The sequence below is a fragment of the Corvus hawaiiensis genome, chromosome 1 (genome assembly GCF_020740725.1).
Source record: "Corvus hawaiiensis isolate bCorHaw1 chromosome 1, bCorHaw1.pri.cur, whole genome shotgun sequence".
Classification (NCBI taxonomy): Eukaryota; Metazoa; Chordata; class Aves; order Passeriformes; family Corvidae; genus Corvus; species Corvus hawaiiensis.
In genome coordinates, this window is record NC_063213.1 from 18,119,615 (window position 1) to 18,134,209 (window position 14,595).

Genomic DNA, 14,595 nt, shown 5'->3' on the forward strand with positions numbered 1-14,595 from the left:
CAAGAGTGTCATGTTGTTCTGATGATTTGAAAGAATTTTTGCTACCTTCACTGGGGCAATGTGGAGCACAAAGGAAAATAATGTGGGAATACTATTTCTGAAATACTTCAGCGGTTGTTTCCATAGAAAGATCAGCTTGTCGGGTACATACGTGTAATATGTCTTGTTTTCAGAACTTTGGAAAGAAAAAAAAAGTGTTAGTTAGGCAAAAAAGAGTGTTCACTGCATTATCACTAACAGAAAGGAAAACATTCCCCTAACTAGAGAAAATTCTTAGAAATAAATTCATTATTAATTTCCTTTAAAGCAAGCCTAACCTTGATACTTTAATATTATTGAAAAGCAGCTACAAAAAATTCATCATTTCAGCTACATGAAGGAGTATATTGCAAACTGTGACCCAGCAAAAGACTCCTCCAACACATAGTGATGTTTTGGCTTCTGCACAGGGATTGATAACATTCTCATGAATAGTTGATTAGGCTGTAGAGTACAATGTCTGCATGCATAATTGAAGCTGTACAGAAATAATTGATCTAATTACCAGTGCTATATAGCATCATTCCAGTTAGAGACCTGTACCACTGGCTGATGTCTGCCCTACAGTTTCTCCTCAAGGAGCATATGGGATATCTTGAAGGAATCCTTGGTATTTTCAATAACTCTTTTGCCCTGAAAAGTCTCTTCTTAACTGCTGATAAACTGGTTTGAATATTCTGTAGTAACCAACCTCATCCCTGCTTCCATATTCAAGTAAATTATCAGAAGGCATCCAATCTATCTGGACATATGGATTTTCTGTTTTGTACCCCTACACCCTCTTGTCATGTATGATGGAATGAACAAAAAATACTAAGAAAATGAACAATTTTTAAAGAAGAAAAAGCCCTCTTTCTCACTTCTTCCCAAGTTTAAGTATTTACCTACCTAGCATTAATCACAAGATACACTTGCAAAATACTCTGCCTTTCCCCGCTCATGAGATTATTGCCACAGGCTTTCTGTGAAGATTTTGAACATTCAGCTATAATAGTATGTATGGGTAGAATTCAAGTGCTCAAAGGGGTTTCTTTGCAAAATCTCTCATTTCCACCTCTGTCAATGCTGATGTCTTGTCATGTGATGCTGCATATGGGAACACAGTCCCAGAGCCCTTATTCAGTATTGACTGCAGGAGCTTTCCCTGGGGACATGGAGGTTTAGGAGTCACACACCAGATGAATGTATACATAAGCACACACCAAAAGAAGCAAGTTATCAGGAACTGTGTGTGATAAGTGTCAGCTGAGGATGAGGAAAAGGCTTCTCAGCATTTCCAGTCTTGAATTCATGGGTTTGTGTACCTACAGTAACAGAGACACAACCTACCCTAAAAACCAGCAGTAATAAATAAATACCAGACAGAAAATAGAGGTTATTAAAATAAGATTTTTAAACTACTAAGCACAGTAGATGGTCCAAAAACAGGCAAGGATTTATTCTTCCAATAACAGAAGGAATTTGCTTCAAAACATCTGATCATATGCTCAGGGAAGAAAACTCTGAAAAGTTTCAAATTGAAAATGGCATGGTCAAGCTTTCCAGAGAAATATACTTAGAACATTGCTAGCCCATTTCAGAAAGGAATGGTACAAACATACTTGATTTTAAAATTATCAGTTTTATGTCAAGAATGACAAACTAGAATTTCTTTTCAAGGTACCAAAGCCCTCATAACTGATGCAAACATAAAGAAATGCTTCGGGTTTATGATTCCTTTTTAAAATATCCATGATTGATTTATTGCAAGCTGTCAGCTTATGGAAATATTATTAACATCAACTGAGAAATTTTCACTTAGTGCAATTATTGTGAAATTTCCTTTCTAAAAGGGTGAAATGCATCACTTTGGTTATACTTGCAAACAGTATGGAAGTGAGAACAGTTTTGGTGCTCCCTGTCAAAGCACCAGTGAAATCATCTCTTGGTTGTATCCAGATAAATCCCATGGATAAATCCAGAAAACTCTGTATACTGAGGTAGAATTAATTGCAGTAAATCTCAGGTATGTTAATTGCTTGGAATTTTTTTCAGATTGGGAAATTATTCTTAAAACAGGAAAATAACATAATGTTTAAATGCATAGGTTTTTTCTGTGAATAAGTTTGCTGATGTTTAATGAAATAAATAATTACTTAAGCAAAGACATGAAAAAACAGATGCTGAGGAATGTATGATAATATAAATCAAGTACATCTTAGGAAGTGAACTGTTTCTTTTATCTATTCCTGAAGTTCCTGAATTTAGGATTCAATGGGTGCATCACTTCCCCCATTTGTCTACCTCCACATACAAGTTTAATAATACAATAGATTCACAGTAAAGATAATTGTGACTTTATCAGCTTCAATATAGGTTCTTTATTCCCATACAAATGTATTTTTATCTAAAATGTAGTATGTAGAACCTTAAACCTTTTAAAGGTAAAGGAGGAAATCTTATGCTAGGTTAACATCCTGCAAAAAAAAAATATTTTATAAATGCTTAGGAAACATATTAAATCCCTTTATCTTGGACAGGTTCTAGCTTGTACACCTGCCCCCACCTCATCTATATACTTTCCTTATTTTCAAATAGACCTTTCTCAATTATTTGCTACTTTTGTAAAGCAGTTACAAATATAAGCTGTAAGCACAGCCTTGCTGGCCACACGTACCCAGGTGTAAAGCTTCTGCTGTGCAAGAGGCTCCTTCAGGGCTCTGGGCAGTCACTGCTCCGTGTAGCACATGAAGTGAAAAAGCACCATGCACCTGAGTGGGTAGTGCATGACAATAGTGTAGGCAGGAAAAGTTAATTCAGCTGAATTAAATGAGGTGCCAACTGTAAAGCACCGGGCCTAGGCAGTTACACAAACTGACTTAAAGTTTCCTACCTTCCTCCCATCCCAAAGTTAACTTCGCGTGAGGGAAGATGCCGGGTCTGCCCTACTGCTGGGCGAAACGGGGAATGTTGATTGCGCCTAGGTCTGAAACTTAATTGCTCTTTCAACACGAAACAGTGAGCTGGCGTGAAGGTACCATGGGAGCCCTTGGCAGCAGGGGGAAGGAGACACTCGTGGGCTGCGACCCACCTCCAACCCCGCTTCCAGCCGCCGCCCCCGCACTCCGGGCCGCAGCCCCGCGCCCCCGGCACGGCCGCTCAGCACCGCGGAGCCGCTCCGCGCCCCCGCCCGCGGGCGGTCCCGCAGCCGCGGTGCCGGGCGGGCTCCTCTCCAGCAGCGCCCACTGCAGACCTCCTGGTACCCACAGGAAGCTTGGAAAATCGCTTTGCTTTTTTGCCAGCTTTTAAAGGTGACCCCAAGCACTACTTGTAGGTATTTAAAAGAGTGTTATTGACAGTAATACTCGATTATTAAAAGCTTGGCAAAATCCATCCGACTGTGTGCATCAGCTTCCTCATAGATAATTTCCCCTTCGTGTGGATTGGGTTGAAGCTGAGAGTTTTGTCTGTGGATATTTTTTACTTTAGTCTCATTTTAGCATGCGAGCACAGAGGAATATAGAGAATGCACACACACATTGCAGCATTAAAAAAAGGAAAAAAAGTTCATCTAGTAACTTGGACTCAATATTGTAGGAAATACTGAAAATCTGCACCTCAAAGCACCTCTAAAGAACTGAAGGAGCCTGTCCATGGCCCAGGATCCTTCAGTCTTTTAATGATGTGAAAGAGCTCCACTAGGTTCAGTCATGCCTTTACAGAATAATCCGTAAAAGTAGCTGTAAAGTCATCCCGTCCAGGTGCACCACCTGCTATTTGGATTCATAATTAGCACTGTAGATAGGGGTAGAAAACTCAAAACAGTTATAAACTGTCTTTCAACTAAACTTACATCTGCCAGTTCGAAATGATGCTGCAGAGATCCACCTTTAGAAATGGCAGAAGGAAGTGTGCAACACTGGAAGGTGAAGTTTTGCCACAATGTTTACTTTCCTTCTTGTTTAAAGATGATAAAACCGAACACCTACAAACATCTATGCTTTCCATTGTATAGCATCCAGTGCTGTTGATTTTTATGTACCCAGGGAGAGTTTTCTCACAGTCTGGTGTTTGCATCTATTGACTTTGTAATCTATAGACAGACTCTTAATGAGCAGAAAAGACAAGAATCTCAGAGATAAAGCCTTGGAATAACAGTGGGTCTTTACAGCTTGCCAGTAGGGGAAAGCTCAAACATAAATATCTGATTTACAGAAGTAACACAACTTATTTTGATAGATTACATTGTTTCTGTTTCAAATTACTCTGTCAATCGAGGAGGAAGAGGTTAAGAGGTCATATTTTTTTAAAAAACGCTTGAAAGGGCTCTTTCAAGGGATTTTTCGTAAATTTCACCCCCATATTTAAATGTTTATTTGTGATATTGCAGAAGCTCTACTTTATCTGTCAAACATGCTGATTTTGTGAAATGTTGTTTTACAAATTCCCTCAAATAGACAGGAACAGGACCTAACCCCCTACCTGTAGACTGAAATGTAGTGATTTGCACCACACCCAAGTTCCTAGATGTGACATGTCTTCATCACATCTCCATTTCAAGTTTGATCTTTTTCCCCTGCTGGGTGAGGCTGTGTTGTTGTTTTGACCTGTTTCCTTGGGAATAGATAATGCAGAAAACGACAGGGGCTTTTTAAGTAGACGCGAGGCCAATGCTGAAAGTCGCCTATGTTGAAAACTTTTAGACCAGTGATTAGCCAGAAAGAGACGGGGAAGGAGAAAGGTTAGGGTGCAAAGATCCCCTGCGCCACAGTGGTGCTTAACTTCACTTGAGTATCAACACAAGGCCCTGGGTGAGCCAATACTGGAGACGGAGCCTTTTGTTCCTCCCATGCCCTTGCCGTGGAAGCGCCCCCGGGGTGGCACCCACGGCCGGGGAGGGCACCCGGCGGGAGACCCTCAGCACGCACGGGCATCCCGCCGCCCTCCCTGCCGCCACGGGGGCCGGGGTGCGCTCCGCGGGGATGCGGAGAGCCCCCGGTGAGCTCCGGCCGCCCGCCCGTGCCGTGCCGTGGTTCGGGACACCCGAGCGCAGGGAGGGCACCGCAGCCCTCGGCGTGAGACTCCTCCGGCGGCGTGGGCAGCGCCGGGTGGGCACTGACACCTCCTGCTTCAGGCAGAGGCGTTCGTGGGCCCGTGGGCGGTTTTGCCCGGAGAGGAGGCGCTGGAGGCCGGGGGCGATGAGTTTATCAGCAGCGCGTGACGCGAGGAGCGGCCTCGACACGCGTGGGGCGGCCGAGGCCTGCGAGGAGCGGCTGCTTGGCCCCGGAGCCGGCCCTGCCCGCTGCGCCTTCGCTTTTGCAAGGGCTCGATTCCCCGGCAGCCGGCAACAGGAATAAATTACGAAGCCGCACTTAATGTTAGTGACTCTTTAAATGGAATTTTTCATTCAAACTTTGTCATTAAAATAGAAAGGCCTTTTGGTTGTGACCATACAGGCATAATAAATTGTATATGTTTGCGATACTGAATGAATCTTGCCCATATGCTGCACTGCAAGGCTACATGAATGAAGCATTTACCAAATCAGGCCCACCACATTAAACAGAAAAACAATCTTTATTCATGGTAACTTATCAGTTACAATTAATCAACCTCAACAATAGAAATTCTGATGTGTTCAAGCAACTTGAAAGCAATAGGTCATCTCCAGGGCAGCCATGTTGTGTCTTTGTGCCTATGGCTTCAAACAAAGCAACATCTCCAATAAATGTACATCCCCACACACAGATGCGTGACTATATCTGTATAAACATCCAGGCGCGCTGAAGGCCCTGGTGTACACGTACGTCTGTACGTAGAAGTGTTTGGCTTTTTGTCATACAAAAAGTAATTGTTTTCCAGGGGGGTTTTGGGGTTTGGTTTTGGGTTTTGGTGGGGTTTTTTTGTTTTTTTGGTTTTTTTTTTTTTTTTTTTTTTTTGAGCTCCACAAGTTTAAACAAAAGAAAAGAAATTTCCATTGGATGACCATCCTTTCAGTTTCTCTGCTGCTATGTGAATAGCATTGTGCAAACCATTCCAATGGTATTGAAAAGGGGTAACCATTGGTTTGATTTGGTTACACGGTTTCGTAAAGAGCTCCCTCCCACTGCCTTAGGGTCTGTGAAAGGTCTGTGACCTGTTTAGAACTGCCAAGTGAAATGTCATGTCGCCCCTCCCAAATGGGAGTATCTGCATTCATTTGATCAGTATAAAAAATGATTGGGGATGGCGAGATCAGGGCTTTTGAATTGCAATTTATAGCAGTTTACAAAAATGCACATTGTTGGAAAAGAAAACATGGAAGTGTTTCTTTCTAAATTGCATTACCTGTGAAATGTCATTAGTCTTTTTAAGATATTGCATCCTATTTTTTATGATCTCAGAGAGAGACTTAAATGAAGAAGTTGAGTGTTTGCTTGAGATATGAAGACATAGCGCACTACCTACAGCACCTGCTAAGTTTTGCCATCAGCTGCTGGAGGAAATGTTTCCCCATTCGTCTCCAGCTTGCGTCCATAGTTCTGCTGTCATCACTTGGTGGTACCGTGTATTTCATGAGATCGTGTCATTTTAGTGCAATGACACGAAGCTGCTGCTTTCTGGGAGGGTGGTTTGTTCACGTCCAGGGCTCAGCATCCTCCTACTTCCCGCCGAGCTCTTTGGCCACCGCCTCCTTGTCCGGAGACTGCTCCGCCGAACGCCGAATTTGCTCCTCATGCGATTACCCGCACCTGAAAAGAAACAAAACCAAAACAAACCAACAACAATAGCAACGAAAAAGGAAGGATCGGTTACACTGATTTTAAACTATCCTTCCTTCAGTGTGTCGTCTCTTACGCCATACACCCCGAGGGCTGCGCCCTTAATGCACCCAGCCCGGCGGCTGGGGGTGCCGGCGGCGCGGGTCCGGAGGAGCGCCGTGGCCTGGGGCTGGGCACCTTCCCTTCCCCGCTGCGTGCCCGTCATAGGCCCCACACCCTCAGCACTGCTTTGGGAATGTCAGCGCTGCTCGTCACCGGGGGCACAGAAGGGACCACACGGGGGGCAGTGGCGGAGCTGCTGTGCGAGAGGTGCGGGACAGAGAAAGGTGCAAGAGAGAGAACAGCGGAGGGACACGGCTGTTTGAGAGGCAAAAGCGAAGGATGAAGGGGCCCCGGGTCTGCCCGGGACGGCGGGTGCCCTTGACTGTGGTCGAGCCAGACCCCGAGGGCGGGGGCGGGCAGGGATGCTGGCGGCAGGGCCGACAAACAGGACAGGGAGCCGGGGGCTGCTCCTTCTCCTGCAGGTGCCGAGTCGAAGGGTGAAGCTCCTCCTCATGACCTCTCCCCCTCACCTTGCAGGTGCCCCGCTGCCAGCAGCGCAAGGGCTGGCGGCTTGCTCTGAAAAGAGCACCCCGCCCCCCGAGCCAGCTCACCGCGGCCGCGGCCAGCGGCCGAGTCACCCCGGCACTTCTCTTCCCTCGCCCAGACCGAGCCAAGCTTTGCTCGCCTAAAGGTGATACCTCAGTAGCACTGAGAGCCTCGGAGCGGCACCGCCGTGACGCCACGTTGCCGTGAGAAGCCCTGGCGGGCCCTCGCAGGCGCAGAGTACTGCGAGGGCAGAGGGTGTCCCTGTGTCTCCTTGGGCTGATCCGGACCCTGGGACGAGGGGAGATGGAGTGTCCTCGCCAACGCCACGCGAACGTTGGACGTCAAGTTCCGCAACCAAGGAAGTGGTCACGGCACCAAGCCTGCCAGAGCTCAAAAAGCGTTTGGACAATGGTGTCAGGCACATGGTGTGATTCTTGGGGTTGCCCTGTTCAGAGACAGGAGCTGGACTTCTATGACCCTTGTGGGTCCCTTCCAGTACAGTATTTTCTGTGATTCTATGACCATGTTCTCTGGGTCCGGCACACATGCTCTTTGTAGCTGTCACCCAAGGCTGAAACGTTAGAACGGGACAGATAAATTATTAGGAGTAAAAGCCTTGAGCGGCTTAATTGGGAAAAGCAGTCCTGGTTCCAACCAATGTCCGTACAATTGCACACTGCAGTCCACCATTATTCGAGCTTCATCTACTATGCACTATATACCACCGTCTCCAAAGGATTGTTGCCCTAGAAACTTGTTTTAAATCTCCAGCTATATATCAACACCTTGTTTTAGCAGTCCTTGGCTGAATTACAGTTACACAGTTTGGCGCTTCTTTCAAATTTCCTCCCATCAGTTTGGCCAAAGAAAGGAATTTTTCTCCTTTAGAAATGAATTGGCTTAATTAGTAAGTAGATTAATGGCAATTGCTGGTGAGTTGGTTTCCAGCAGAGTTTCACCAGAGAGGGTTAATCGGAGTCAGGTCTGGAATCTTTCCCAGAACTGGCTGCCAGCCATTTCCGTCAACCAATCAACCCCGTAAACAAACGCGCCATCCGCTGAAATAGAGTTTATTTCTTACTGTCATCCCGCTGGAGTCATTTCCCCAAACAGCCGCCACCTCGCCATGGGTTTGAAATGGATCGCCCTGAACTCGGGGCTTCTAATTTCCAGCGATTTCCCCAAATATTTTGAAGCGTTTCTCCAGCGAAAAAGATTTGTTGGGCGCATCGGCATTCAGTAAACATGTAACCTGCTTTCAGCAGCCCTCGGCTGAGATTGTTCCCTTCTAAGAAGCTTATAATTCGAGGCAAAACCAGTTAACATTACAGGGCGATTCAAAACCCTTTTCCAAAGCCACTGTCTCAAACGTGGGGCAAGCAAGAAAAACATCAGCATTGATTTTGACACCTTTTTCAGCCTTTCCACTTATTTTTTTTTTCTATACCGATACAACGTATTCATACTTCGACTTGCAGCTGCATTAGTCTTGCAAAAAAAAAAAAAAAAAAAATCCCTGCTGAGAAATGCATATAATAGGAAAAACAGATCGGCTGGACAGCAGCGTAATTAATGCCAGAAAGGGCTGAGGCCGGTTTCATAGTTTGTCTTTTGAGGATATCAAGACGAGACCTGGTGAAAAATGACGCATGCTTTAACATTTCAGAAAGCTGGCAACTAGCAGCGCTACCCCCCCTCCACCCCTCCTTTTTTTTTTAACTTTATGCCTCTGAACAAAGGGGTCGGCAGAACTAGCTAGGTTGTAATGAGTTCTGTGTCCCTAGCACATTAAGTGCATCATGGAAACATATTGTATCGAAATAGTTTGGAGGAGAATACTGGGGATGAAAGAGAAAGGGTGCTTTGATCAGCTCCCTGGGGTCCTGAGTGCGCGCAGACCGACTTGCAAGGACTTATTCAGCTCCAGCGAGACACACTTACAACGCCATTCAAAGAAATTTGCATATCTGTAATTTATCACATTTGTCCCTAACATTTTTGCAAGGTAAATAAAAGTTGGCTGAATAAAAAATATCAATCATCACAAGGCGAGGGAGAGAGGGAGCCGGGAGCAGGGTGAAGTGTTTGTTTAACCAGACTCCGTTTGGAAAACTTCTGCTGAACGCGGGGTAAAACTCACCCCGAAGCGTTTTGCAGTTTATTTCAAGGCGGTGACCGCGCTTGTGACGGCTACCGGGGCTCCGCGCCCCGGCCCAGTCCAGCACGGCCCGGCTGGGCTCGACCCGGACCCGCAGGGCCCGGAGCTCCGGCATTCCGCGCCACCACCACCCCCCCTCGCGCAGCACCGAGCAGCACCCGAGCCCCTCGGACCGCGCCTCGGCCCCGCAGATCCCCGGAGAAAGGGCTGGCAAAGGGGAAGCGGGGGAGGTGCAAATATAACGTCGGAAAGGGCCCCCGCGAGGGCCTTGTTCAGCTTCAACCGGCGGCGACCGCACCGCCACCGGCATCTTCAACTTGACCTTGGCGAGGGGTCCGCGCCTTCGCCTCATCTGTCACCCGCGACCGGTGACAGTGATGCATTTCACGCATTGTCGGGGCAGGGCACGGGGAGAGCCGTCGGGGACGGGACGGGACGGCCTGGCGGCGGAGCGGGTGCGGTGTGTCCGGGCGGTGGCGGGGAACAAAAGTTATAGCGAGACGTCTGTGCGGCTAATTCCGTGAAAGGCGCGTCCCGGTCGCCCCCGCGGGAAGGTCAGTGTCGCGGGCTGCGCTCCGCCGAGGGGGGGGCCACAGTGCTTCGCGCATCCCCGATTCCGTGCTCCCCACGCCGGAGGGCACGATCGGTCCAGACACGTCCCGAAGGCACCGTGTTCTCCCCCTTTTCCCAAAACTCTACCCTTCCGAGCCCACCGGCGGCGATCAGGCATCAGAGAGGCTCTCCGAGCCGAGTTGAGACCACAGGGGCTCTCCCCACTCGCCCCGACGAGCCTCGGGCCACTTCTCGCTTCAGCGGCAAGGGGCAGTTCCCCGTAGTCTCGCCCGAGTGGGGGTCGGCGCCGTCGGGGGTGCCCACCTCGCCCCGGGGGCGTCCCTGCCCGCCATCCGCTGGGGAGCCGTCTGCCCGGGTCCCAGCCGTGGCTCTTGCCCGAGACATCTTTCTGCCCAGGGCCGGAGCGCGGGAGGCTGGGGCGATGAGCGGCCGCTCTGAATCTGTCCCGGCCCCCGGTGAACTTGGGGACCTGTGCAGCCGTCGGGGCGCTCGGCGGAGACATTCCCCAGTACGGGAAGCCGCCTTCGTCCGCCCGGGCAGTGCGGAACTCCTCCGACGAGGAGTCCCCTCCGCCCGGTCCTCTCACCGCGCCCCGGGGCGGCAGAGGGCTCGAGGCCCCGTCGGGGCGCGGGGCGCTGGCGGCGGATGCTCCCCCCCGTGCGACCCCGCCACGCTGCCAGTCCTCGGGGAGCGGGCACCCTCCGAAGGCGGACCCGGAGGCTCGGGCCGCGCCGTTCCAACCGGAAATCCCGGGGCGGCGAGGATCAGAGGGCCCGGGGCAGCCGTGGTCCGTCCGGGCGGGGCCGGGCTGGGCCGGGAAGAGCCTCTTGGCACCCCGGTGCTGTCCTGCGGGGCGCCACAGCGGGGCTGACGCGGCGGGACCGGGCCTCCCCTGCCTTCTCCAAGCCGCTCGGCGTTCCAGGTTGCGCAGAGCAGGTGCACGGGGAAAACGGGGGTCCGCGCCCATCCGGGGCGGCAGGCGGAGGCTGGGGACGCGGGGACCGGGGCAGGCAGGGGGCGGGCGCTCCCGTGGGTCCCCTGGGGGCCGGCTCCGGGCCGCCCGGTCGGGAATTGCGCCCGCAGACGGAGAGTGGAGCGCTGCCTCCGGAGCCGGCGACGCCGCCCCAGGGGCCGTCCGGGGGGAGCCCCGCTCCTTCCGGCGTGGCCGCCGCCAGACGTGGCCCCGTGGCGCGACGCGACGGCTCCTCGCGGGGCCCCCTCCTGGGCCCCCCCCGGCGCGGCCACCGCACAGGGGCGGCGCCGCCCTCGCCCGCGGGGGCGCCCGGCAGACGGGCCCCCTCTTGGAGACCTCCATGCGCAACGCAGGCCGGCGGGCGGGAGAGCCCCGCTGCCGCCGCCCGCTGCCGCTCGCCGGGGCCCCGACGGCGGCGGGTCCGCACCGGGGGCTGCTGCTGGGAGCCGCCCCCGGCCCAGGGCCGCCCCGCCCGCCCCCTCCCGGCCGCGGCGGCGGCGCGGGGAGCGGCGGGGAGCGGCGGGGCGCACGTGCGCCCGCGCGGGGTCCGGCCCGCGGCGAGGCGCGCGGCGGCGCGGGGCGCGGGGGCGGCGGGGGCCCGGGACGGGCGCGCGGGGGGAGCGGCGCGGGGGGCGCGCGGCGGCGCGGGGGGCACGGGCACCCCCCTGAGCTCGCGGGACCGGCCCCGGGCGCGGCGGCGGCGGCGCGCTCGGCCCCGCCGGGCGGTCTCCGGAGAGGCCAGCGGCGGCCGGGCGCGCCTTGCCTGCAGCCGGAGCCATTCATCCCCCGCCCCTTTGTTCGCCCTGAGAGTAACGCTGTGAATTAAAAGAAATGACAATATTTCGTATCTGCTCGCCCGGCCAGGAGAAGGGCCCTTGAGCCTGGCAAAAATCAGGCGGATCATTCATCGTGCCACCCCGCACCTGTGGGCTTGGCATTGAAAACCCCGCGGACCTCTTCCTATTCAACTTAATTATTCCCCCAAGGCGCACAATGGTTGAAATGGAGCAGGTTGGAGTCTGTTTATTGGTCGTAAATGTTTTTCTGAAGATCTTCTGAATCTCATTGTTAGCTCGTTGTTTGAGGCTGCCCTCTTTCTTTCAGACGAGAGTAGCCTTGGACTTTTCAATTTTCAATCGTAACATCTGCTTAATCGTACGGATCAAAATATGGAGACACAAAACATATGTAATGGTTGATTTGTTAAATCCTGGTAATGAGTTATTAACAAGGGAAAACAATAGGGCAGGATGGTGAGAGCCTTATGGTAACAGAGTCACTTTATGTAACGCCTGACGTTTCCCTTCTTGATAAATGGAACTAAGGTCTGAGCGCCAGGTGATAGCAAGAAAATCAATGTCTTTAGGGGCCGGCACCGAGACTTTTTTTCTATGTGAAAAATTAGGAGACATAAAATTTAATTGGCTGATCAGGGGAAAGCAGTGGTCTTAAGTTTAATTGCCAGTAGGCTTAGCGAGGGAGACAAAACAAGATTTGGGCCTGTTTGTTTGCTTGCATCCCAGCGCCGAGTCCAAGTGTATCGTTGAAAATGTGTTTTATTATAACACATGTCATGCTTTACAGTTCCCATATTGTGTAAAGACAATAGTTAATGGTACATTAAAGACAAGCAAACCATGCCAACACGTCTTGGACACATTGTAAGGGCCTCTCTCTTTGCTCGCTTTAGGCAGCTGCAGTCCAGGACCCAGAAGCACAAAAAGAACAAGTTTGAAATACCAGGTGCATCCGAGAGAACCACGACAGGGATTGATATGTTATAGCCCAGGACATGAACCTAGCAATAAAGATATCATTGCGATTGTTTGTGGCTTCCACGCCATGTAAAGCCGGAGGCGCCGGAGCAGGCTGCTTTCTGGCAGCGGAGGCTCTGCCTCCCCGGGCTCCCCCGGCGCCCTCCGCCAAACCCGAGCACCTGTTGGCCAGACCCCGGCCCCGTCGTGGGAATCGCCTCCCGCCCACGCTTCCAGGTCTCGGCAGCACGGTTTGTTGTGGAGTTATTTAGGACCATTCCCACCGGCTGCGGGATGCTTTGGAAAGCGGGAGGTTTACCAGGGGACACTCAACTGGTGTTTGTTCGACCTCGCAGCTGGTACTCGGTGCCAGCGAGAGATGCGTGAATGAAAGAGGGATGAGATCCCGGGCTTGGGAGGCTTCACGCCCCGCGCCTCGCAGTGCGCTCACCCGACTGCCGGCAGATGAGAGGCCCTGGGAACCGCGGCGGGACGGGTTCACAGTGCCCACGGCAGCCCCTGCCTGCGCACAGCTCTGCCGAGAAGTCACGCACGCCTTCCTATCCCCTTGCTGTCTGTGCAGGCGAGCGGTCTGATGCTTCCCGTCCTTTGGGTGGGGGGCTTGTTGTTTTTGGTTTTTGTTGTTGTTTTGGTTTTTTTGGGTTGGGGAACTTTTTTGTTGTTGGGGTTTGGGGGTTAGGGTTTTTGTTTTGGTTTGGTTTTGTTTTTTATGGAGGATTGCCCATTTCGGTAATTAAGTTGTCTTTACACCTGGGGCATCACGAGCGATCCTGCTTCCAGAAGCACAGCATCAGCCCGCATACCTAGAGTCCGCACCTCCCTCCTGTGAGACTGCGGGAAGCAAACTGCCTGCAAGTGCCTCTAACACTCCCTCCTACCCCAAGCAGGACTGAGGATTCCACCCCCCCCCCCCCCCGCCCCCTTTTGTTCTCTCCTACCCTGCTTTGCAGCTCCCGCGGGGATGCGGGGCTGGGGGGAGCGGCGGAGGGAGGCGGGACAGTCCCGGCGCCCGGGAGGGCCTCCCCCGCCCCTCCGGGGTGCCGTCGGGGCAGTGCGGGCGCGGAGGGGCGGCCCCACGGGAGCCGGCGCGGGGTTTCGGGCGGGGAGCGGGGCTCTGGGAGCGGGGCAGGGAGGCGGGGAGCCACTGCCCACGGGGCCTCGGGGGGCAGCGCTAGAAGGTGCAGCTCACGGCCGCGGGGAGGAGGGGACAGGCGGCTGGGTGCTGGGGTTGCGTGGCTGTCGGTCACGCCTTCTCCACGCTGGTCCGTACCGCTCCGAACCTTGTTCCCCACCAGCAAACCCCCCAAAGCTGCCGCAAAAGCTGCGAGCCGGCGTTGCGGGAGCCGCCGGGTCCCTCCGGGTCCCTCTGGGCCGGGGGACCTGCACAGGCGGTTCCCTCCTGCCCTGTGCGGCGGATTTTGTTGCAGGAGCGCGACGCTGGGGTGAATGGATGATGAGTCAGTCAAAAGGAGCTGTCAGTCTCTTTGAAGATTGCGTTTAAAGGGACTTGCCAAGTCAAGACGGGAGAATGACAAGATAGAGACCCTGGTGCTTTACATGCGAAGGCCGGCTCTTCCGCTTCATCTGCACCATACTAAAGGATGTGTTGAAGCATTGAATCACAAAAAGTGGCACGCCAAAGAAAAGGTGCCACATAACAATGATTGTAGTGTTTTAATTGTGGGGGATCGCATCACCAAAGCCAATTGAGACGAACGAGGCTATACACAGAAGGAAACGGTACAACAC

At 52.3% G+C, this 14,595-nt stretch overlaps 1 protein-coding gene across 1 annotated transcript in view; it reads right to left on the reverse strand.

Moving 5' to 3' along the window:
* Positions 1–5,572: 5,572 nt before the first annotated feature.
* The window catches only part of MSRB2 (methionine sulfoxide reductase B2), a 52,412-nt gene continuing 43,389 nt past the window's right edge, over positions 5,573–14,595 (reverse strand). Inside the window, exon 6 of the mRNA XM_048295227.1 lies at positions 5,573–6,749. Coding sequence (XP_048151184.1) covers positions 6,732–6,749 — 18 coding nt within the window. The 3' untranslated portion in view covers positions 5,573–6,731. The remainder of the gene's footprint in view (positions 6,750–14,595) is intronic.